At 45.7% G+C, this 25770-nt stretch overlaps 1 protein-coding gene across 5 annotated transcripts in view; it reads right to left on the reverse strand.

Annotated features, from left to right (window-relative positions):
* The window catches only part of MARCHF1 (membrane associated ring-CH-type finger 1), a 345392-nt gene that overhangs the window by 178038 nt on the left and 141584 nt on the right, over positions 1–25770 (reverse strand). Inside the window, exons 3-7 of one of the 5 annotated variants that reach the window (XM_083172842.1) lie at positions 19402–19601; positions 18925–19083; positions 18540–18793; positions 18270–18444; positions 17453–18120 (exon numbers count right to left, since the gene is read on the reverse strand). The exons of the other annotated variants lie outside the window; for them this stretch is intronic. Coding sequence (XP_083028968.1) covers positions 17904–18120; positions 18270–18444; positions 18540–18793; positions 18925–19083; positions 19402–19601 — 1005 coding nt within the window. The 3' untranslated portion in view covers positions 17453–17903. Of the gene's footprint in view, positions 1–17452; positions 18121–18269; positions 18445–18539; positions 18794–18924; positions 19084–19401; positions 19602–25770 lie in introns of those variants that run through there. 5 annotated transcript variants of the gene reach the window in all.

The following is a 25770-nucleotide window of genomic DNA, read 5'->3' on the forward strand; positions in this document are numbered from 1 at the left end:
GCTCGCTGGGCTCGGTGGCTCGCTGCGCTCGCCACACTTTCTGTTCTGAACTCCACGGCGACGTGGATAGTGGGGTTATGAAAAGGTCGTTGGACACGTAACGCCGCCCCTCGTGGGCTCGCTGCGCTCGCCACGCTTCGGGTCGGCGTTGATAGTGGGGGTGGTTTACTGTGAAAAAAGGGAATCGGGACATCGGTCAGAATGAACTTAGGTCTACAGTCATTAGGTCGACCCCACTAGGTCGACTTGCAGGAAGGTCGACATGGGCCAAGGTGGACATGTGATTAAATTGACACAAGCATTACAGTATGTCAACATTCAAAAGGTCGACATGGTATATTCCAGTGTTTTTGGAATCCGCCATGTGCTGACAGGCGAAACTGTATTTCATGCCCTATCATCCACTAGGGCAGGGGTGTCAAACTCAAGTTCATCCGGGGCCGCATCAGCAGTTTGGTCACCCTCAAAGGGCCGGTTCTACATCTTCCCCAATATTTGCAGATAATGGGAACGCCCATGAAACGCGGGGCGTATGCATAGGGTAATGGGGCTAAGTAGCCCCTCACGCCCCTCTACGCCCCCTGTGCGGCGTGTAAAGAATACGTGCGGCGAAATCGCCTGCACATGCGCAGAGTGACCTCTGCACATGTGCAGACGATAACCATCGGCGGGACGACCGCATGCGGAGAAATCTGCACCGATCAGAATAAGGCCCATTGTCTGGCGGGAATGCTGTAATAGGTGTGTTGACCAAATGAAATGTCGACCTTGACCAAAGTCGACCTAAAACCATGTCGACCTTGCTTTCTGTCGACCTAGTGGTGTTGACCCAATGCACTAATGTTTGAAAGGACACTACATTATACTGTAAATGTTATTTTTACACAGGACTTCAGAGGAGGAGGAGGGAAATGCAGGCCGATACAGCCCCCACCGCCTCAACAAGCGGCGCCGCTCCATCTGAGAGTAAGTCCTGTCATTTGTTTATTGAGTTTGTGTTTTTTTTTTCTTTCTCTCCTAATTGTGTCTTTTGTTGGCGTGGCGTTGGCCGAGGCTGAGGGGACGCAATGCACTTTTCTAGTGTCCATGTTGACTGTGTCGACATTCAGGCAACAATAATGAAAAACTCTATGGTGAACTTTTTGAATGTTGACCATACCCATGTCGACCTAATAATTTAGTTTTCCTAATGACCATGTCTCCCTAACCCATGTTGACCTTCAGTCATGTCGACCTTCATGCATGTCAACCTTCAGTGGTCGACCTAATGCTTGTAGACCTAATGTCTGTCTTTCCTATGACCCATCTTTGTTTGCTACTACAGTACAGTATACAGGTTGAGTATCCGTTATCCGGACATCCCTTATCCGAATGATTCCAAAAACTGTGGTTTTTTGAATCATTCGAATTTTTTTTTATTTTTTATTTTTTAACCCCTAACCCTCTTTTCATACTTACCAAGTCCCCGGGCGTCCACAGCAGGCCTCCGGCATCTTCTCCAGGATCTCCAGCAGTCCCAGGAATGCATTGCGCGCTCACACTCGCACAATGCATTCCTGGGACCGCTGGAGACCCTGGAGAAGATGCCGGAGGCCTGCTGTGGCCGCCCGGGGACTGCGCGGACGCCGAGGGACGCCCGGGGACCATCAGGGGACAGGTACTGTAAGTACTGTATGGCTGCAAAAAAAATATTCCAAAAAACGGAAAATTCCCCTATCCGAAATGCTCGCGGTCCCGAGCATTTCGGATAGGGCATACTCAACCTGTACTGTACTGTACTGTATACTGTATTTGTGAAAATCTGAAAGTTTTCTTCAAATGTGATGACTGGATTCCCCTTTTCAAAGCTGCATACTAGAGATGCCAGTTCACCCTCCTTTCTGTAGTGTTAAGTGCAGACAGATAATTTGATTAAGGGTCTCTATACACCTGGACTGCATTGTCTAAAAAGGACATTTACATTTGAATCTTGTATCTGTGAAAGGAAAAATCACACTATTAGCCTCCCCACTCCAAGTACACTAACTCATTAGCATTTCTATGTGGTAAAGCTCTCCACCACCAACCCCCACTAATGTGTTGTCGTTTATAGGATACTGTATTTGTGAGAAACTGAAGCCAACCTTCCCTCGATGATTTAAATAAAAATTAAAAGACATGAAAAGTTAGCATTGAAAAATGTTGGTTGGTTTATTTAGCAAAATATTTTGTCAAAAAGTTATATTCAGTGATGAAGCGCACATACTGTAGCGGTATACAGTAAAAGTGCAGCATCACCCATGTGCTCCCCCCAGTCCTCTGCCCCTGCAGCAGAATTCAGTTGGTCGACCTAAAGATGGTCGACAGTCATTAGGGCCTCACCACTAGGTCGACATACTGCAAGTGCAAGGTCCACATGGGACAAGGTCAACAAGTCATTAGGTCGACACAAGCATTAGGTCGGCATAGGATTTTTCACTGTTTAAAGAGCCGACAGGCGGTATTTCATGCCCTAATATCCACTAGGGCAGTGATGGCTAACCTTGACACTCCAGCTGTTATTGAACTACACATCCCAGCATGCCCTGCTACAGTTTTACTATTTGGCCATGCTAAAACTGATGCAGGGCATGCTGGGATGTGTAGTTCAACAACAGCTGGAGTGTTAAGGTTAGCCATCACTGCACTGGGGCATTGTGGGAGAATAAAATAGTGTGCCGAGTGCATGGACACTTAAAACTACAGTACTGTATGTCGACATTTGGGATTGAGTGGATTTTCTAAAGTACAGTATGGCGGGCGCAGCACTTTATAAAATCCAGTCCACGCCTTTTTGGCCGAGGCTGAGGGGACGCAATGCACTTTTCTAGTGTCCATGTTGACTGTGTCGACATTCAGGCAACAATAATGAAAAACTCTATGGTGAACTTTTTGAATGTTGACCATACCCATGTCGACCTAATAATTTAGTTTTCCTAATGACCATGTCTCCCTAACCCATGTTGACCTTCAGTCATGTCGACCTTCATGCATGTCAACCTTCAGTGGTCGACCTAATGCTTGTAGACCTAATGTCTGTCTTTCCTATGACCCATCTTTGTTTGCTACTACAGTACAGTATACAGGTTGAGTATCCGTTATCCGGACATCCCTTATCCGAATGATTCCAAAAACTGTGGTTTTTTGAATCATTCGAATTTTTTTTTATTTTTTATTTTTTATCCCCTAACCCTCTTTTCATACTTACCAAGTCCCCGGGCGTCCACAGCAGGCCTCCGGCATCTTCTCCAGGGTCTCCAGCAGTCCCAGGAATGCATTGCGCGCTCACACTCGCTCAATGCATTCCTGGGACCGCTGGAGACCAGGAGAAGATGTCGGAGGCCTGCTGTGGCCGCCCGGGGACTGCGCGGACGCCGAGGGACGCCCGGGGACCATCAGGGGACAGGTACTGTAAGTACTGTATGGCTGCAAAAAAAATATTCCAAAAAACGGAAAATTCCCCTATCCGAAATGCTCGCGGTCCCGAGCATTTCGGATAGGGGATACTCAACCTGTACTGTACTGTACAGTATTTGTGAAAATCTGAAAGTTTTCTTTAAATGTGATGACTGGATTCCCCTTTTCAAAGCTGCATACTAGAGATGCCAGTTCACCCTCCTTTCTGTAGTGTTAAGTGCAGACAGATAATTTGATTAAGGGTCGCTATAAACCTGGACTGCATTGTCTAAAAAGGACATTTACATTTGAATCTTGTATCTGTGAAAGGAAAAATCACACTACAGTATTAGCCTCCCCACTCCAAGTACACTAACTCATTAGCATTTCTATCTGGTAAAGCTCCACCACCAACCCCCACTAATGTATTGTCGTTTATACTGTAGGATACTGTATTTGTGAGAAACTGAAGCCAACCTTCCCTCGATGATTTAAATAAAAATTAAAAGACATGAAATGTTTGCATTGAAAAATGTTGGTTGGTTTACAGTATTTAGCAAAATATTTTGTCAAAAAGTTATACAGTATTCAGTGATGAAGCGCACATACTGTAGCGGTATAAAAGTGCAGCATCACCCATGTGCTCCCCCCAGTCCTCTGCCCCTGCAGCAGCATTCAGTTGGTCGACCTAAAGATGGTCGACAGTCATTAGGGCCTCACCACTAGGTCGACATACTGCAAGGTCCACATGGGACAAGGTCAACAAGTCATTAGGTCGGCATAGGATTTTTCACTGTTTAAAGAGCCGACAGGCGGTATTTCATGCCCTAATATCCACTAGGGCAGTGATGGCTAACCTTGACACTCCAGCTGTTAATGAACTACACATCCCAGCATGCCCTGCTACAGTTTTACTATTTGGCCATGCTAAAACTGATGCAGGGCATGCTGGGATGTGTAGTTCAACAACAGCTGGAGTGTTAAGGTTAGCCATCACTGCACTGGGGCATTGTGGGAGAATAAAATAGTGTGCCGAGTGCATGGACACTTAAAACTACAGTATGTCGACATTTGGGTAAAAAAAAACAGTGAAAAACCCCATGTTGACCTTTCGAATGTCTACCTACTGTAGACCATGTCGACCTAATGCTTGTGTCGACCTGATGACCTGTCGATCTTATCCCATGTCGACCTACAGTAGATACCTGTCGACCTTGCAGTATGTTGACCTTATGACTGTCGACAATCTTTAGGTCGACCATACAATCCATACCCCTCCCCCCACCCCCCCCCCCCCCCCCAAAACATACATACTGTAAATTATTTCTGTAGGTAGAGTACTGTACAGTATCCCTTAAAAAATGGAGTCACTGGAGTGGGAGGCACATCATGCACCCTCCTCCTTTAAGCTCTTGGTCCCACTACTGCCTGACAGCGCTGCATCCACCTTAGGTCCACCTGTGGAGTGCCAGGTAGCAGCCTGTGTGCACTGTCCGCACGGGTTGCTGTCTTCTGCTGCTGCAATGCATACTGTACCTCCCAACTTCTGTGTTGGGGAAATAGGGACACTCGCGCGAGTGCCCGAAAAGGGGACGGGCCGTATGCAAATGAGGGCGCAGCTTATGCTAATTAGCCGCAACCTCATTTTCATACGAGAATAGACGCTGTGCAAAGGAGGCACAAAGGAGGCACTTGCCAGTGGCAGTACAAAATCCTGTACGCTGGTAGCGTGGGCCAATGGCAGCCTAGCGCAGCCCTGCGTAGTCAGCGTTGTGTCCATGTCAGGGGGGTGGGGGTGGAGCGTTGCGCCAATGCCTCTGATGCACAAAAGGAGGCAATTGCCACTGGCAGTACTAGTGTACATCCGGTACTGCACTGACAAATGCCTCCTTTTGAAACAACCACTATCCAGGGCAGCCGTAAGCAGGGAATGCGCAGCGGTATGTGTCCTATCCACTTTGGAGCGGAGTGGATTTTCTAAAGTACAGTATGGCGGGCGCAGCACTTTATTAAATCCAGTCCATGCCTTTTTGTAAACCCAGTAATGAGTACAGTAACTTTATTTAAACAGCACACTTTCTCATTTTTCTCATCTTCACACAGTGCCTCCGCTTGAAGGCGAGGATACCCTGCCCTTGCGGGCCGTTACTGCCCCCAGCGCCTCAGCCGCTCCGTCTGAGAGTAAGTCCTGTCATTTCTTTATTGAGTTTGTGTTTTTTTTTTCTTTCTCTCCTACTGTACAGTAATTGTCCTATCCACTTTGGAGCGGAGTGGATTTTCTAAAGTACAGTATGGCGGGCGCAGCACTTTATTAAATCCAGTCCACGCCTTTTTGTAAACCCAGTAATGAGTACAGTAACTTTATTTAAACAGCACACTTTCTCATTTTTCTCATCTTCACACAGTGCCTCCGCTTGAAGGCGAGGATACCCTGCCCTTGCGGGCCGTTACTGCCCCCAGCGCCTCAGCCGCTCCGTCTGAGAGTAAGTCCTGTCATTTCTTTATTGAGTTTGTGTTTTTTTTTTCTTTCTCTCCTACTGTACAGTAATTGTCCTATCCACTTTGGAGCGGAGTGGATTTTCTAAAGTACAGTATGGCGGGCGCAGCACTTTATTAAATCCAGTCCACGCCTTTTTGTAAACCCAGTAATGAGTACAGTAACTTTATTTAAACAGCACACTTTCTCATTTTTCTCATCTTCACACAGTGCCTCCGCTTGAAGGCGAGGATACCCTGCCCTTGCGGGCCGTTACTGCCCCCAGCGCCTCAGCCGCTCCGTCTGAGAGTAAGTCCTGTCATTTCTTTATTGAGTTTGTGTTTTTTTTTTCTTTCTCTCCTACTGTACAGTAATTGTCCTATCCACTTTGGAGCGGAGTGGATTTTCTAAAGTACAGTATGGCGGGCGCAGCACTTTATTAAATCCAGTCCACGCCTTTTTGTAAACCCAGTAATGAGTACAGTAACTTTATTTAAACAGCACACTTTCTCATTTTTCTCATCTTCACACAGTGCCTCCGCTTGAAGGCGAGGATACCCTGCCCTTGCGGGCCGTTACTGCCCCCAGCGCCTCAGCCGCTCCGTCTGAGAGTAAGTCCTGTCATTTCTTTATTGAGTTTGTGTTTTTTTTTCTTTCTCTCCTACTGTACAGTAATTGTCCTATCCACTTTGGAGCGGAGTGGATTTTCTAAAGTACAGTATGGCGGGCGCAGCACTTTATTAAATCCAGTCCACGCCTTTTTGTAAACCCAGTAATGAGTACAGTAACTTTATTTAAACAGCACACTTTCTCATTTTTCTCATCTTCACACAGCGCCTCCGCTTGAAGGCGAGGATACCCTGCCCTTGCGGGCCGTTACTGCCCCCTGCGCCTCAGCCGCTCCGTCTGAGAGTAAGTCCTGTCATTTCTTTATTGAGTTTGTGTTTTTTTTTTCTTTCTCTCCTACTGTACAGTAATTGTCCTATCCACTTTGGAGCGGAGTGGATTTTCTAAAGTACAGTATGGCGGGCGCAGCACTTTATTAAATCCAGTCCACGCCTTTTTGTAAACCCAGTAATGAGTACAGTAACTTTATTTAAACAGCACACTTTCTCATTTTTCTCATCTTCACACAGTGCCTCCGCTTGAAGGCGAGGATACCCTGCCCTTGCGGGCCGTTACTGCCCCCTGCGCCTCAGCCGCTCCGTCTGAGAGTAAGTCCTGTCATTTCTTTATTGAGTTTGTGTTTTTTTTTTCTTTCTCTCCTACTGTACAGTAATTGTCCTATCCACTTTGGAGCGGAGTGGATTTTCTAAAGTACAGTATGGCGGGCGCAGCACTTTATTAAATCCAGTCCACGCCTTTTTGTAAACCCAGTAATGAGTACAGTAACTTTATTTAAACAGCACACTTTCTCATTTTTCTCATCAAAAACCGTGGTTTTTGGAATCATTTGAATTTTTTTTTTTTTTTTATCCCCTAACCCTCTTTTCATACTTACCAAGTCCCCGGGCGTCCACAGCAGGCCTCCGGCATAGGGATAGGGGATACTCAACCTGTACTGTACTGTACAGTATTTGTGAAAATCTGAAAGTTTTCTTCAAATGTGATGACTGGATTCCCCTTTTCAAAGCTGCATACTAGAGATGCCAGTTCACCCTCCTTTCTGTAGTGTTAAGTGCAGACAGATAATTTGATTAAGGGTCGCTATAAACCTGGACTGCATTGTCTAAAAAGGACATTTACATTTGAATCTTGTATCTGTGAAAGGAAAAATCACACTACAGTATTAGCCTCCCCACTCCAAGTACACTAACTCATTAGCATTTCTATCTGGTAAAGCTCCACCACCAACCCCCACTAATGTATTGTCGTTTATACTGTAGGATACTGTATTTGTGAGAAACTGAAGCCAACCTTCCCTCGATGATTTAAATAAAAATTAAAAGACATGAAATGTTTGCATTGAAAAATGTTGGTTGGTTTATTTAGCAAAATATTTTGTCAAAAAGTTATACAGTATTCAGTGATGAAGCGCACATACTGTACTGTAGCGGTATAAAAGTGCAGCATCACCCATGTGCTCCCCCCAGTCCTCTGCCCCTGCAGCAGCATTCAGTTGGTCGACCTAAAGATGGTCGACAGTCATTAGGGCCTCACCACTAGGTCGACATACAGTACTGCAAGGTCCACATGGGACAAGGTCAACAAGTCATTAGGTCGGCATAGGATTTTTCACTGTTTAAAGAGCCGAAAGGCGGTATTTCATGCCCTAATATCCACTAGGGCAGTGATGGCTAACCTTGACACTCCAGCTGTTAATGAACTACACATCCCAGCATGCCCTGCTACAGTTTTACTATTTGGCCATGCTAAAACTGATGCAGGGCATGCTGGGATGTGTAGTTCAACAACAGCTGGAGTGTTAAGGTTAGCCATCACTGCACTGGGGCATTGTGGGAGAATAAAATAGTGTGCCGAGTGCATGGACACTTAAAACTACAGTATGTCGACATTCGGATAAAAAAAAACAGTGAAAAACCCCATGTTGACCTTTTGACTGTCGACCTAGACCATGTCGACCTAATGCTTGTGTCGACCTGATGACCTGTCGATCTTATCCCTAATTGTGGTGACATGTCTTCCAACAGCCCAGCAACCCCCTCAACAAGTGGGAGCTCCCAGACAGCTCTGGAGAGGCCGTATCAGCCCTCCACCTAGTAAGTACAGTACATGTTTTTGTTTACAGTATTTGTTAGTTTTTCTCTCTATGGGGCTGCATCAGATGTTACAGTACTGTACAGTGGTGCAAGTAGAATTTTTTTCTTGGTGGTACTGATAGCTTCCACCAAAAATGGGCGTGGCCATGTGTCATGAGGGGGCATGGTCACACAAAGCTAGGGGAGTGACTTATACAGTACCCCTTTTAAACCAAAATCCTTGGTTGGACCTGATCTTTGTACACAGGAGTTTCCAGGGTTGAACCCAGCTTTAGACCCCATTTACACAGCACTATGTCCCAGGTCGGACCCAGGTCTGCGCCATTTATACTGAACCTGCTTTTCCCTTTGGATGACATTAAAAAATGTCCATTTTAGGACTGATAAACTTCCAGTCAACCTTCCGTCATTGATTAAAAAAATAAAATAAAAAAGACATGAAAAGTTAGCATTGAAAAATGTTGGTTTGTTTATTTTGTTAAATATTTTTTCAAAAAGTTTTATTCAGTGCTCAAGGACACATACAGTAGCGGTATAAAAGTACAGCATCAACCATGTGAGCTCCCCTGTGGAACCTGGGTTGGGACCATTTACACCACCCACGACCCAGGTCCAACCAGTGTTTAACTTCGGTCAGGACCTGGGTAGGAAACCAGTGTTACTGGACCAGGGTGGCCCCTTTTACACCAACACTGACCTGTGTCCAGTATATTATGGAGGCAAGTGCTGCTAATATACCCCACCTCCCTTCCATGCCCTCTTACACATGCGCAGAAATACTGTACAAGTGTGTCTGCTTGTGCTCACCTCTGAATTACAGTAGGCACTCTGTCTCTCTTCACCCCTCTCTACTGTACAGCATACAGTATCCTCTACGCTCAAGACTTTATTGTTACCTATTGTATTACAGTATACTGTATCAGCAAGCTCAAATTTTGGTGCAATTTTTTTTACAGACCTGAAATACCCAGAGGTGCCAATTGAAGATTGGATGGACACCAACAGTATGGACACCTGGAGCTGTTCATCCCCGGAGCCCCAGGAAAATTGGAGCTACTGTTCCTGCCGCTCGGAGGAAGAAAGCGAGGTGGCAGCAGCGCTTCCTCCTGCATCCAGCAGAACTCCCCCAGGGTGTAAGTACTGTACTCATGGCCAGCAACAGCAATCCTGGGGCCCCATAAATTGATCTCTCTGGGGCCCCTTCCCCATCAAGCATAGTAGTGGTGTGGAGCAGGGGGGGAGTAATAGTGTGGAGAAGGGAGGGAGGGAGGGAGTAATAATGCAGAGCAGGAGGGAGGGTGGGAGTAATAGTGCGGAGCAGGGAGGGAGGGAGGGTAGGAGTAGTAGTGTGGAGCAGGGAGGGAAGGTGGGAGTAATGGTGTGGAGCATTGAGGGAGTTGTGGAGTCCACCTGTAAAGCCATATACAGTACAGTACTGTACTGTACCTGTGCACTACAAAATTCCCTCAATATTGCCATTCTGTATACTGTACAGAATGACCCATACTGTATGAAGAATGCCCCCCTTTAGTGCCTACAGTAATTACAGTATGCATTCAACCCCCCCCCCCCCCCCCCATCACCTATTGCACAATGCCCCCTGACTTGTGTAATGCCTTCATTCATCAACACTCACTGCTGCAACTGCTTCTGCTGCATTGAATACTGGCCTACAGTATGGATAGCTGTCCTGAGATTCTGTCTCCAGGAGCAGCTGAAATGGGAGCTGCTCCATCTGTACATTACTGTACACAGAAAGTTGTGCTCCACTATGACAATTCTTATGACTTTATTGGTGTTCATACAGTACTGTACAGTACACTAGTGTACAGTACTGTATGTGCTGCAGTATGAGACACTATTGTTCAGTACTGTACAGTAAAGTATTTGTACTGTACTGTACAGTACCGTATGTACTGTACAATATGCTGTACTGTATTACTATTGTTACAGAAAATGATCAAACATTTCTTTTTCCACAGTGCATTCCCCTTGGCTACCTTGGCAGTACGAACAAACTCCTCCCCAACCATGTAAGTAGTAGTAGTAGCAGTACGTTTATTTATTAGGCGCCACCAGTGGCGCCGGAAGGGGGGGGGCGAGGGGGCAGCTTGCCCCCCCCAAAATTACTGAGGCGCTAACGCAGCTGTGCGGGCGGCTGATTAATCAGTAATATAGGCGGGCGGGCGGTGGGCTGATTAAGCTTGATCCAGCCTCCCGCCCGTCCGCCTATATTACTGATTAATCGCAGCCGCCCGCCCGCACAGCTGCTTTAGCGCCTCAGCAAGAATCCGATTCCTATTCGCAGCCGTCCGCCCACATGGATGACTTCTGCGGGGAGATGTTGAGAACCAGCGCCCGCCAATCACAGTGGCTGTGGATGTGATGCGTCCACAGTGATTGGCGGGCGTGATGCGGGCCGTAGGGAGGGAGACTGGTCGCGTGGATCAGTGCATGGGCAGGAGCCGCGGGAGCATCCTACAACAGCCGCAGCAGCAGCCATCACGCTGTGCTGCCACAACTAAAACTTAAAGGTAAATGCTGCTCCTCTCACCCTCCCTTCCCCAGTGACTCCTGGATCCAGGGGTTGTCATTTACCCCTGGATTCACACCCAAACAGGTTTATGTAATTATGTCTGATTATCATAATCAGACATAATCACATAAATCTGTTTGGGGGTGACAGTGCCACTTTTTCCACTTTTTACGAGTAAATGACAACCCCTGGATTAATGTCAGTCCTGGTGTCTCTGGCCACATGTACTGTATATGCCGCTGCCCGGTGTATAATGCCCACGTGTACAGTATATGCCGCTGCCCTGTGTATAATGCCCATGCGTAAATGCCGCTGCCTAGTGTATAATGCCCACGCATATATGCCGCTGCCCTGTGTATAATGCCCACGTGTACAGTATATGCCGCTGCCAGTGTGTATAGTGCCCGGGGTAGCATATAGCAATTTAGGGTGCGCCAAAATGAGATTATATCTTGCCCCCCCCAACCTAAAAACGTTCCAGCGCCCCTGGGCGCCACAAAGTGTCCACAGCGCCGTACATACAGTACTGTAGCAAACAAAAAAACAAATTACAAGGTAACGTACTGTACAGGGTGTGTTGAAAATTACAGCATACTGTAAATAGGGGTACAGTATACTGTAGCTGGTAGAACTAAAATCAGCATCAGTTCAGAAGTACTGTAGGTGTTGAAATGAAGTACAGTACAGTACAGTAGATGAAGGGAACAACAAGAGAGGAGCACAGGTGAGGTAAAGAGGTAGGGTGAGTACGTGAGGAAGGAGGGCCCTACTCATAAGAGTTAACAGACTACAGTAAAAGGAGGACGAACGAAAAACAATAGGATACTGTACTGTAAGTACTATAGGAACAGATGGGAACGGAGGCATGATAGGAGGATCAAAAGAGGTTAGGAGGAGGGATAGGCTAGTCGAAAAAAGTGGGTTTTGAGGGAGCGCTTGAAGGAGGTAAGGGAATCAGAAAGCCTGATACAGTAGGTGGCGGGAGGTTGTTCCAGGAGGCAGAGGTAGAGTGGCGGGAGAGGAAGATGAGCCTAGCAGCAGCGTTAATAATGGATTGGAGTGGTGCAAGGCGTGTTCGAGGTAACCCAGAGAGAAGGATGTTGCAGTAGTCAAGGCGGGAGATGACAAGAGAGTGAATGAGAATTTTTGTCGTGTCAGTGGAGAGGAATGGTCTGATGCGTGAGATGTTGCGTAGGTTAAAACGGCAAGACTTGGAGAGAGCACGAATGTGGGGGTTGAAAGAGAGGGAGGAGTCAATGATGACACCAAGGCCGCGCGTTTGGTCGGTGGAGGTGATCTCGGTTTCACCAATGCTGATGAAGATACTGTAGTGGGAAAAAGGGTACTGTACAGTATGTTCGGGGGATGGAAGATTAGAAGTTTAGTTTTAAACTAGTAGTAAACTGACAGTGCTTTTTTTTTTTACAGCAACTCCTGCACCATCAATTCAGGATGAAGACCAACAAGGTACAGTACAGTTTTGTACTTCTTAATACTGTAACTTACAGTACAAGTGTTTTTAAACCTTTTTTTTTACAGTAATTAAGGCTTTCACCACTGTCTCTCAACTTAATTCCCCACACGGTGCCTTGTAACTGTAAAGTACTCAACTTGTATTACTGTTCTAAAACTGTTCATTTTTTTTTATTTTCACAGATGCCATACGAAGTGAAATCGGGAGACTGATTGCGACCGAAAATGAACTTTTTAATTATATTTTAAAAAATATATAAATAATTTATTTTGTTTTAAATGTGCAGTGCTACAGTATTTATTTGTGTTACTACAGTATCCATCTTAGTAGTAGACTACTTTTTTTTTTGTGGTTGATCACCCCGCCCATGGAAACGGAGCCACCAGGGCAATCCCTGGCCCACCAGCCGGCCGACCCCAGCGCGCAGCATGTCACTTGCCATCTCCCCAGCACTGGCACAGTGGGGGTTGAGGTGAGCGAGCTGGCTGCCTCACTAATCCACTGTCCCTTTGCAGCATTGGGCATCTGGCAGCGGGTATACTGGGATTTACAGTAAGATTGGACTCCATGCAAAGCAGCAGAGATTTGGAGACAGGGAAGTTATAAAACAAGTCCCATTCTACCCACCCCCCCACCCCCCCCTTAATGGAATTACTGCGGTGAATTACAAGGTGAGCAGGAGCCGGACAGCCAACACAATAATCTCCCCTGGTCTCCTTCACGCTGCCGGACAGCCTCTGCACTAATCCCCGCTGGTCTTCCACGCAGCCACACATCCCAGAGCATGGGCTCTGCCGACCTGCAGCAGCGGCAACGCTGCTCTCTCCCCCCGGCTGCTGAAGCTCACGCTCCACTGGAAGCACCCTCCCCCTTCACCTCTCCCGTGGTCATCTTCTTCCTCCCGGGTTCCATTGGCAGCACAAAGAAGAAGGCTGGCTCTATACCTAGCAGCTACAGTAACTGCGGAACACAACAGACACAGGTACTCCCACTCCCCTGCTCTCTCTCACACTGTGCATCTACAGTATACCCTGCTCTCTCTCACACTGTGCATCTATCCCCTGCTCTCTCTCACACTGTACACCTACAGTATCCCCTGTTCTCTCTCCCACTGTCTCCCTATCCCCTGCTCTCTCTCCCACTGTCTCTCTATGGCCCCCATTTATCATTGATTGCATTTACAATGCGATCTGGGCGGAATACACAGTACCTCCAGGATCGCATTGTAAAATGCGATCATACAGTATCACCGGGATGTACTGTATCACCTGCTGTGCGCAGGGACAGGGCTACGAAAGGGGGGCTGATACATCGGGCAGCTTCGCATCCCCCATAGAAACCTATGGGGGATGCGGCCGGCGGTGCTGCAGGGGGGGATCGCAGCAGGGATCGGAGATTCCTGCTGCGGTCCACCTTAATACTGTACATTTCAGTGCTACAGTACTTAATATTTGTGCATCTATCCCCTGCTCTCTCTCCCACACTCTCTCCCCAATGAACCCCGCCCCCCCCAGCATTATACACACACACACACAAAAGCCAAATACTGTACTACAGTATATGCACCCGCACCCCCTGACACACTTCCCAGGTCACAGCACAGACACACAGGTGTACTCATTACTCACTGACACACTTCTGCAGAGTGCGCACAATGCCTGCTACCCTCTCCAGCCGCGACCTCCAAGCTACAACTCCCCTCACAGCCGCAAAGCCGCCTACTACCTCCGCAGTGCCGCTACCCTGACACCCACCACTGCACTCAACTCTCCGCCGCTGCCTGCTACAGTACTTCAGCACCTGCAAGGACTACCGGTACTTTATTGACAAAACACAGCATTGACCAAAAATATTGTACAGTACTGTACATTACAGCACTTCATTTTTCTTAAAACATACTGTACAGTACAGTACAATACAGTGCAGGAGAAGTGTTATTTACAGTATGCATGTAATGTACATTACATTACATTTCATTCAATGACGTCAGGCAAGACCCTGTACAGATGGTTTGCAGTTTGTCTGGGGACTTAACGTAGAATACTGTATAATAATAAAAAAGTACAGTAATTCAATCAGTCCTAACACAGTATTTTAAGTAAAGTACAGTATTTTACAGTAGGTGACAAGAAAGCTTTTTCCAAGGCAGTGGGTGTCTCTTTTGTCCCAAACACGCTTGATTTTGCTCATGGTAGAGTGGTATGGGGAGAGAAGAAAAAAAGAATACAGTAGCGTTAGTACTGAATGGTCACAAGGATTTCAGGGGGGGGGGGGGGAGACACATGTTGGCAGGGGAAGAGGAGGGGATAGAGGGAGAGAGATACAGTAATGTACAGTAAGATCATGGGTGACATTTACAGTATTAGAGATCGATGGTGGGTTTTTGGCGATTTTTATCGCCAAAACGGACGTTTTTTCATTGTTTTCCCAAATCCATTTTTTTAATGGGTGGCGATTTGCGGCATACTGTATTTTTAACTCCGGAATTCGCATTCGTGTGCTTTATTTTAACATTCTTTTTACAGGTGGGCTACTAGTCCCAGTGGGCCTATTAATGCCCCGCATGCTGGGACTTGTGGTTCCCCAAGTCCCAGCCTGCTTGGGGAGGTCTGCTGGCACTTGCAGTTCTCCTGTATTAAGCAATGCTAGGAATGACAATTTAACCCTATCAGGCCGGCGTCCAATGGCCAGGGACGCCGGTGACAGCCCCGGGCTTCAGCCCTGGACGGGTGAAGGCTGGGGGGGGGACCCCTTTATTGGGGGGGGTCCCCACTCCTCCAGGTACCCCGTCCAAGGCTGACCAGCCACGGTGCTCATGGTGCGGCCGGGGGACCTTGTGTAAAAAGTGTCCCCCGGCTGTGGCATGACACTGCGGGCTGTTGGAGCCCGGTGCTGGTTTCAAAATACGGGGGAACCGCCAGATTTTTTGTCCCTCGTATTTTTGGAACCAGGACCGGTCCAAGAGTCCCGGGCTGGTTTCAGAAATATGGGGGACCCCTACGCTTTTTGTCCCCCGTATTTTTGGAACCAGGTCCGGCTCAATGAGCCCGGGGCTGGTTATGTACAGGAGGGGGGACCTCACGCCAATTTTTTTTTTTTTTTCAATCACAAAATCGCATATTTCCAAAAAATTGCAACTTTTCATGACTAAAAAATCTCGCCCCATAAACTTACTTTTTTCCATTTCATTGCATGTCCTTTGCTCTCTGTCCCAAACACGCTTGATTTTGCTCATAGTAGAGTGGCATGTGGTGGATACAGTAAGGGGAGAAGAAAAAAGAATAGCGTTAGTACTGAATGGTCACAAGGGTTTCGGGGGGGGAGACACATGTTGGCAGGGGAAGGGGATGGGAGAGAGGGAGAGAGATACAGTAATGTACAGTAAGATCATAAACGTACTTTTTTTCCATTTCATTGCCAGTCCTTTGCTCTCTGTCCCAAACACGCTTGATTTTGCTCATGGTAGAGTGGCATGTGGTGGATACAGTAAGGGGAGAAGAAAAAAGAATAGCGTTAGTACTGAATGGTCACAAGGATTTCAGGGGGGGGGGGGAGACACATGTTGGCAGGGGAAGAGGAGGGGATAGAGGGAGAGAGATACAGTAATGTACAGTAAGATCATGGGTGACATTTACAGTATTAGAGATCGATGGTGGGTTTTTGGCGATTTTTATCGCCAAAACGGACGTTTTTTCATTGTTTTCCCAAATCCATTTTTTTAATGGGTGGCGATTTGCGGCATACTGTATTTTTAACTCCGGAATTCGCATTCGTGTGCTTTATTTTAACATTCTTTTTACAGGTGGGCTACTAGTCCCAGTGGGCCTATTAATGCCCCGCATGCTGGGACTTGTGGTTCCCCAAGTCCCAGCCTGCTTGGGGAGGTCTGCTGGCACTTGCAGTTCTCCTGTATTAAGCAATGCTAGGAATGACAATTTAACCCTATCAGGCCGGCGTCCAATGGCCAGGGACGCCGGTGACAGCCCCGGGCTTCAGCCCTGGACGGGTGAAGGCTGGGGGGGGGGACCCCTTTATTGGGGGGGGTCCCCACTCCTCCAGGTACCCCGTCCAAGGCTGACCAGCCACGGTGCTCATGGTGCGGCCGGGGGACCTTGTGTAAAAAGTGTCCCCCGGCTGTGGCATGACACTGCGGGCTGTTGGAGCCCGGTGCTGGTTTCAAAATACGGGGGAACCGCCAGATTTTTTGTCCCTCGTATTTTTGGAACCAGGACCGGTCCAAGAGTCCCGGGCTGGTTTCAGAAATATGGGGGACCCCTACGCTTTTTGTCCCCCGTATTTTTGGAACCAGGTCCGGCTCAATGAGCCCGGGGCTGGTTATGTACAGGAGGGGGGACCTCACGCCAATTTTTTTTTTTTTTTCAATCACAAAATCGCACATTTCCAAAAAATTGCAACTTTTCATGACTAAAAAATCTCGCCCCATAAACTTACTTTTTTCCATTTCATTGCATGTCCTTTGCTCTCTGTCCCAAACACGCTTGATTTTGCTCATAGTAGAGTGGCATGTGGTGGATACAGTAAGGGGAGAAGAAAAAAGAATAGCGTTAGTACTGAATGGTCACAAGGGTTTCGGGGGGGGGAGACACATGTTGGCAGGGGAAGGGGATGGGAGAGAGGGAGAGAGATACAGTAATGTACAGTAAGATCATAAACGTACTTTTTTTCCATTTCATTGCCAGTCCTTTGCTCTCTGTCCCAAACACGCTTGATTTTGCTCATAGTAGAGTGGCATGTGGTGGATACAGTAAGGGGAGAAGAAAAAAGAATAGTGTTAGTACTGAATGGTCACAAGGGTTTCGGGGGGGGGGGGGACATGTTGGCAGGGGAAGGGGATGGGAGAGAGGGAGAGAGATAATGTACAGTAAGATCATAAACTTACTTTTTTTCCATTTCATTGCCTGTCCTTTGTTCTCTGGCCCAAACACGCTTGATTTTGCTCATGGTAGAGTAGAAAAAATAATAGCGAGGGAGAGATACAGTACACATGACAATCTGTAAGAGTGTTGTACAGTAAGATCATAAACTTACTTTTTTCAGGCCAGTGGTTCTTCCTTGTTCTCTGACCCAAGCAAACTGCAATGTGTAGTACATGTCAAGTAAACATTGAAGGGAGGGAAATACAGTAAGTTGTGAGGTGGACAGCGAGTAAAAGGAGAGGTACTGTACTGTACAGTACAGTATACTGTACTGTAAGAGACTGCTGCGAGGGGTTCAGTTTTACAGGTACAGTACTTTATACTGTATTATACAGTACTGGAGAATCTACATAGCAGTTGCATGCCCATTTCGCTCAATGACGACAGGCAAGACGGTGTCCAGATGGTTTATGTACTTAATACACTGGACACGTGTCAGTTTTTTTTCCCAAAAAGTCCTGATCCCATCCAAAAGTTCTTGTTTATTTTTCGGTTTCACTTCATTCCTGATGAACTTCTTCATTTGTGCCCAGACCATTTCAATTGGGTTCATGTCCGGTGACCTAAAGTATACGTAGTACAGTACATACAAAAGTTAAGTACGTACTACTGTATTAACATACTGTACTGTACAGTACAGTAGTATTAAAATCACGACTGTACAATAAGTAGTGTACTGTAGTTCAGTAAATGCTGTTCGAATAATACTCACTCTGGTGGTGTGCGTTGCCAAATTATTCCTCTCTCTTCCATGTATTTTGCAGAAGCAAAATGTTTTGGGTCATTATCTTGGAATACTCTGTGTCCAGATGGATAGTATTTTCTGATAAATGGCACCAAAACACGATCGACTATTTGTTCTTGGAAGAAGATCTTATCCATAATCCCTACAGAGATACAGTAAGATGCCATTAACATGTACACATTTCAGGGTTCTGAGTTGTTTAAAACTACAGTACAGTAGAAATGTACAGTACAGTACCTTCAAAAACTAACATAGGTCCAGCACCCCTGCGAGATATACCTCCCCATACGTGGACTTTTAATGGAAACTTTGCTCGTGGTTTCAATGAGATAAAGGTAGGTTTGCGGAAGGACATTCTTGAGAACCTCTCCATAGAAACAGAAGTTTCATCTGTGAAAAGTACATCATTAAATTTTTCGGCACTGTCAATCCACTGTTGAGCTTGTATCACTCTCTTTTCTTTATTGACATCTCTTATCATGGGATGCAGCCTACAGGTACAGTAAGTAAAAAAAAATTAGGACCATTGAGACATTAAATGCTTATGACTTGCAGTATACAGTATTGTAAAATTAAGGTTGATGTACTGTACTGTACAGTACAGTATTTTACATTACAGTACCTTGTGCGACAATATCTCCATCCCATTGTTCTTCGCATCCGTTTCACACTGGAAACTGAAACGTCCATATCATAGTCCGAATGAAGAATGTTTTTTATTTTTCCAGCAGTACGCTCATCATCACCACAAGTTAATTCTTCTACAATCTTTTGGACTTTCCTATAGTACAGTATAACACAGACAAAAATGATTGTACAGCATACTGTACAGTACAGCAGGCATGTCCAAACTGTGGACCTCCAGCTGTTGTGAAACTACACATCCAGGCATGCCTTGCCACACTGTAATTGTACTTTACAGTATCTTTCTCTAATAGCAAATCGATGGCACAGCATGATGGCAATTGTACAGTAGTTTCACAACGGCTGGAGGGCCACAGCTTGAAGCCGCCTGGTACAGTACAGTATACAGTAGTAATGTACAGTACAGTACAGTAATTATAGAATCTGCTAATACTGTATAGAGTACTGTACTTACAATGTGCAGTGAGAAGGAGTTCTGTATCTGGGGCGCATCCTCATAGAAGCATGATTGCGCACAGTCTGTAAATGAACTTCAGTACCACTTTCTTTCAGCCAAGCCTGGATCTCTCGTGTTGTCTTGTTATCTTGCTTCATCTTGACGATGATCTGGCTCATTTCTTTGGTGATTTTTGGCGGCATGTTTAATCTCAGGAACTGTGGAGACAAGATACAGTAATGTACCGTAAATACTGACCAGTAATGGAAATTTTGGTACTTTGGCAACAAGTCGACTGGCTGGCAGCCGGGCAGGTAGGAGTGAAGTTGGGGCCGGACGTGCAGCCGGTAGGGTTGCCTTCCCTTAATTAGTGGCATGCGATGCGATGGGCGCCGTGATAATAGACAAGTACTGTACCAAATACACTGCCCAGAATCACGGCACTTTGTGAGAGGAATCCTGTGAGCTGTAGTCACTTCAGACGAAACCGGAAGTGACGTTACGACATTACACAAACGTCTACAAACAGCCCACGATATAAAGGATCTACAGTATAAGAGTGCCGGATCGGGAGTGACGTGAACACGCACCCTGCGCTCTGCTGCGTCTGAGCGTCAGGGTTGCCAAGACTACCCTGTAAGCCGGCAGCGGCAAACAGGAAGTCCCGCTGTTCCTCGCAAAGGACTATGGGACACGTACAGTAGTTCTACACAATTAATTAGAGTCCGGCCAGGAAGCGGGAATAGACCAGGTACTGTATACTGTATAAAGGGCTCATACGCAGTAATGCAGGACACCTTGAAAAAGTCCTCTGCGGAGGAAGAAACGCGTTGGTGGACTGTGTATGGGACAGAGAAAGGAATCGTTGGACCAGGACCTTTGGCAGTACTAAAGCCCAGCTGATGTGCCCTGGAGAGACTACATCTTTAAACGCATATGGGACTGGTGAGAACTCAGTTCCCATAAGATTTGACTTTGGAGATTACAGCGCAGAACAAACTCCTTCAAGCGCCCGATAAGTGACCTTTCCCATTTTTTCTGTTATAAAGTACCAAATACAGTACAGTCTCCAGGATTAAAGGGATGAGGTGGCAACCCTAGCGGCCGGTAATGTGTGGCTTCTCCCTGCTCATAACAACACAGAGCAGGGGGAAGGAGCAGGGGCAGGAGAAGGGGAGGCGCAGAGGCGGTCCGCAAGTTGAAAGCACGCGCGGTGTACACACACACACACACAGCGATGATGGATGAAAAATTATCCATCATCGCTGGCATGCTGGTCAAATCAGCAGACGGGAGACTTTGCTAGTGTTGTGTCTCCCATTGGTGGCCTACACTATACACACTTGGAGATTTACTGTAGATCGGAAAATTGGCAAAAAGTAGCATGATTAAAAAAAAATGGGTTACTTGTGTATTATCAAGGCGCCCCCGATTTCCATCGCAGGGCATTGTACAACCAAAAATCGCATCGCATGTGATATGAAGCGATAGGAACGATTTTTAATTGTACAGGCAACCAGATGAGTACCCTGATGGGTAATGACTATTTTAAATGCACCACCATTGTTAACGAGACCCCATTATCAACACCAACCCGAAGCGTGGCGAGCGCAGGCAGCCCCCACTACACACGTCGGCGTGGAGTTTGGAGTTGATTTTACAGTACAGTATACTGTATAGAGCGCAGCGAGCCACCGAACCTGAAGCGTGACGAGCGCAGCAAGACCCGTGAGGGGACGCGTAATACTTGTGAAGTAATGCGCGTGCCCTCGCAGGGCTCGCTGCGCACGCCACGCTACAGTATACGGTATACTGTACAGTAAGATCAACTTCACGCCGACGTGGATAGTGTGGGTATGAATATGAGTATGAGTATGAATTAATAATAGTAATGCCATGACACAAATTATTATACAGGGGGAGCAGCCTGTGGTCATGGCATTACTTTTATATTATACAGGTGGAGCACCCTGTGGTGTCATTATTATTGTACAGGGGGAGCAGCCTGTGGTGTCATGGCATTATGCCATGACACCACAGGCTGCTCCCTCTGCATAATAATAATGCCATGACACCACAGGCTGCTACCCCTGTATAATACAGTATACTGTAAAAGTAATGCCATGACACCACAGGCTGCTCCCTCTGTATAATAATAATGCAATGACACCACAAGCTGCTCCCCCTGTATAATAATTTGTGTCATGGCATTACTATTAATAATAGTAATGCCATGACACAAATTATTATGCAGGGGGAGCAGCCTGTGGTCATGGCATTACTTTTATATTATACAGGTGGAGCACCCTGTGGTGTCATTATTATTGTACAGGGGGAGCAGCCTGTGGTGTCATGGCATTATGCCATGACACCACAGGCTGCTCCCTCTGCATAATAATAATGCCATGACACCACAGGCTGCTACCCCTGTATAATATACTGTAAAAGTAATGCCATGACACCACAGGCTGCTCCCTCTGTATAATAATAATGCAATGACACCACAGGCTGCTCCCCCTTTATAATAATTTGTGTCATGGCATTACTATTAATAATAGTAATGCCATGACACAAATTATTATACAGGGGGAGCAGCCTGTGGTCATGGCATTACTTTTAATGTAATGACTGTACAGTACTTACAATACTCCCACAGCTAGGGGATTTTGTACACAGCTAGGGGATTTTTTTTTTACACAAATACAGTATGACTGAGTCTGCGAAATACTGTAGTCTATTAATATGCGCAAAAATCCCCCCACCTGCGAAAAAATACGTTACTGTACAGTATTAACAGTATTACACCAACAGTATTTACAGTTGCACAGATTATACGAGAATACCCATATGTAGCAGCCTGCCAGTAGTAGCCCACCCTAATAGAGTATTGTCATCGCTAGTCGGGGATCTGCGGCCTATACACACCAGGCAATTTTAACACGTACAATATTCTAAATGGCGCTATCTCTACTGCACTGCACTGTACTGTATGTGGCATCCATGTTGATCCCTAAAATGGCGGAAAATCACGATACTGTACCACGTGATCCTATTGCTGTGACTACTTCAATTACAAGTACAGTATGCGGGAAAAAATGCAAAATGATCCGTTATTTACGGTATTACAACAATATTACTGACAATACCCCAATCCAGGATTTATTACACATTATACGGACAATACCCATAGCGGCAGCCTGCAGTAGCCTAATAAAGTATTCTCATCATTAGTCGGGGAACTCTGGACCATACACACCAGGCAATTTTCAGATGAAAAAATCACGATACTGTATCACATGTGCTCCTACTACTGACTAAGCCTGCGAAACAGTCTGTAAACATGAGAAAAACACCGGTCCCCTCGTTTGAGGGAAAAATACGTTATTTACGTTATTACACCAATGGTATTACGGAGAGAACTATAGTATTTAGCAGCCTAAAGTAGCCCACCCTAATAGAGTACTGTCATCGCTAGTCGGGGATCTGCGGCCCATACACACCAGGCAATTTTAACACATTGTACAATATTCCACATGGCGCTACTGTATCTCTACTGCACTGCACTGAACGTGTAAGGCATCAAAAATCACGATATCACTACTCGATACTGTATACAGTAAGTCTGCGAAACAGACTCTAGTATTTACGGACAGTGGGGCAGATGTATAGTATTAAGTTTTAACAAGAGGTAAATCCAAGGGTGATAAGGAGAGATAAACATCCAGCCAATCACCTCCTAACTGCCATGTTACAGGCTGTGTTTGAAAAAAGTCAGAAAGGAGATGATTGGCTGGACGTTTATCTCTCCTTATGGTGATATTCCTTGGATTGAATCTCTTGTTAAGGCTTAATACAGTACATCTGCCCCAATACTCATAGCGGCAGCCTGCAGTATCTGAATACAGTACACTATACTGTACACAGCAGGCGATTGTATACAGTATTCTGCACCGGGTGCATTTGAACAGTAGGAAAAGAAGGGAAACAGCTTCATTCAGGGAAGGGTGGGAACCGAGCGCTTCCGCGCAGGGACCGTTTTGTAGTGCTGCTTACTGTACTGTATACTGTAATGCAGCAATCAGTGAAATGTACAAATGACTACAGTATATATAAATACTGTACTGTATAGTGTACTTACTGCTCCAGCGAGAAGATACAGTACTGTACTCTTCTTGCGGAAGGAAGGCAGTACTGTATGATGGTAACGCTTGGTAGAACAGGAACGCAGCAACAACTTGACTTTGGATTCAGCAGAATGAATAGTCCAGGTGTACAGGTACAATCTCGTGCTTGTATACAGGCAAGAGATGAAGAGACGATCCGTAGCAATTCTACACGGTTTAGATGCAGAAAAACAAACTGGATTGTTTGACAATTTTAATATCTGTAGCTGAATTTATGCTGGCAGAGACAAGAAATCCTTCATGAAGCTGATAGGTGCATTTGAATTATGTACAATTACCAGCATAACAAAAAGGCAGACTGCAATTAACATATGACTGCAATCAACATCTTATTGTGTGAGGTGTCGGTCTGTGTCTGAGTTTGGAGAAATCTATTGTTGCGAAAAAAAAACGTTCTCTGTAGCGCAGTACAGTATGGGTATTAACTATCGTGTACATGGATGCCTGCCATTGTGAATTTTTGTTTGTGGAAAAGTCCGAAAGAATTTGATAAGCACCAACTACTGTAACTACAGTACATTACCTGTATTAGTTTAAAAAAAAAAAAAAGAACGTTTCAAAAATAAAAATATAATGTAACCAACTGAGGATCGAACTGCTGATACTGAGATAGTGAAGCCGTGCCTCAACCCGCTAGGCCACTATTGCCTGTGATTTTACTTTTGGCAGATGGTTAGCATGGCTTCTGCACCAATCACATACAGTTCATGACCATCCAGTACGTCACTGCGGCTGCGAATAAAAGAAAATAACTCTGTCCGTAAAGTAAGGACAAAATCCGTAGTGTAAAGTATGATACTGCAGGTCCTCAAATAATGTTTTAAGTAGTCATCCAGCAATAGCAAAGGTTAGCATGGCTTCTGTACCAATTACATACATGACCGTACGTAGCTGCTTCTGCGAATAAATACTGTACAAACTGTCCGTAAACTAAGGACAAGATCCGTAGTGAAAAGTGACGTTAGCAAAGGCTAGCGAATTTTATCCCGAAACACGGTCCTCAAGGCAAGAAGTTTTACCTGAAAAGCTAAATCTATTTTGCGAAAAAAAACCGTTCTCTGTAGCGCCGTACAGTATGTACAGTATGGGTATTAACTATCGTGTACATGGAGGCCTGCCATTGTGAATTTTTGTTTGTGGAAAAGTCCGAAAGAATTTGAAAAGCACCAACTACTGTAACTACAGTACCTGTATTAGTTTAAAAAAAAAAAAAGAACGTTTCAAAAATAAAAATATAATGTAACCAACTGAGGATCGAACTACTGATACTGAGATGGTGAAGCCGTGCCTCTACCCGCTAGGCCACTATTGCCTGTGATTTACTGCTGGCAGATGGTTAGCATGGCTTCTGCACCAATCAAATACAGTTCATGACCATCCAGTATGTCACTGCGGCTGCGAATAAAAGAAAATAACTCTGTCCGTAAAGTAAGGACAAAATCCGTAGTGTAAAGTACTGTATGATACTGTAGGTCCTCCAATAATTTAAGTAGTCATCTAGCAATAGCAAAGGTTAGCATGGCTTCTGTACCAATTACATAAATGACCGTACGTAGCTGCGTCTGCGAATAAATACAAAATACTCTGTCCGTAAAGTAAGGACAAAATCCCTAGTGAAAAGTGGCTGGTTAGCAAAAATCCGTAGCGTAAAGTCTTAACGTGGAGCATTAGTCACCCAGTGGTTAAACTATGTATTGCATGGCGTGGTACATAACGCAGGACATAACGCGATCTGCAACTCGCGAGTCAGAGCCCTCAAAAGCGCGTTGTAAACCACGATGTACCAGGCCAGAACTGTACTGTACATAGTAAATAACATTAATTAAATAACTCCTTCTTGGATGAATGTTTTCTGTATCCCAATTGGTAGTTTTGTTTTGGGGGACTCACCTCTAACCTCACAATTAGGCTGTGCTATTTAAGGGTTATGACATTGTTGCGGCTTAAGCACTCCTTACTATTTTATATTTAGGACATTGCTGTACAAATTATAGGCCTAAAGCTATGTTTGTAAAGCATGCATCCGCATGGCCTCACACACTATGAACAAAACAATCTATAAATTAATGTTGCACATCATGCTGGGAAGTGGAGTTACCCAACACCTGGACCCACATAACTACAACACCACTAATGTCGGATATCTCATTGGATGTACTGTTATGTCAATTATTCAAGGGGTGAGCCATGGCCACACTCCAAA

Source organism: Crinia signifera, chromosome 1 (assembly GCF_055691185.1).
Source record: "Crinia signifera chromosome 1, ASM5569118v1, whole genome shotgun sequence".
In the NCBI taxonomy this organism is placed as follows: domain Eukaryota; kingdom Metazoa; phylum Chordata; class Amphibia; order Anura; family Myobatrachidae; genus Crinia; species Crinia signifera.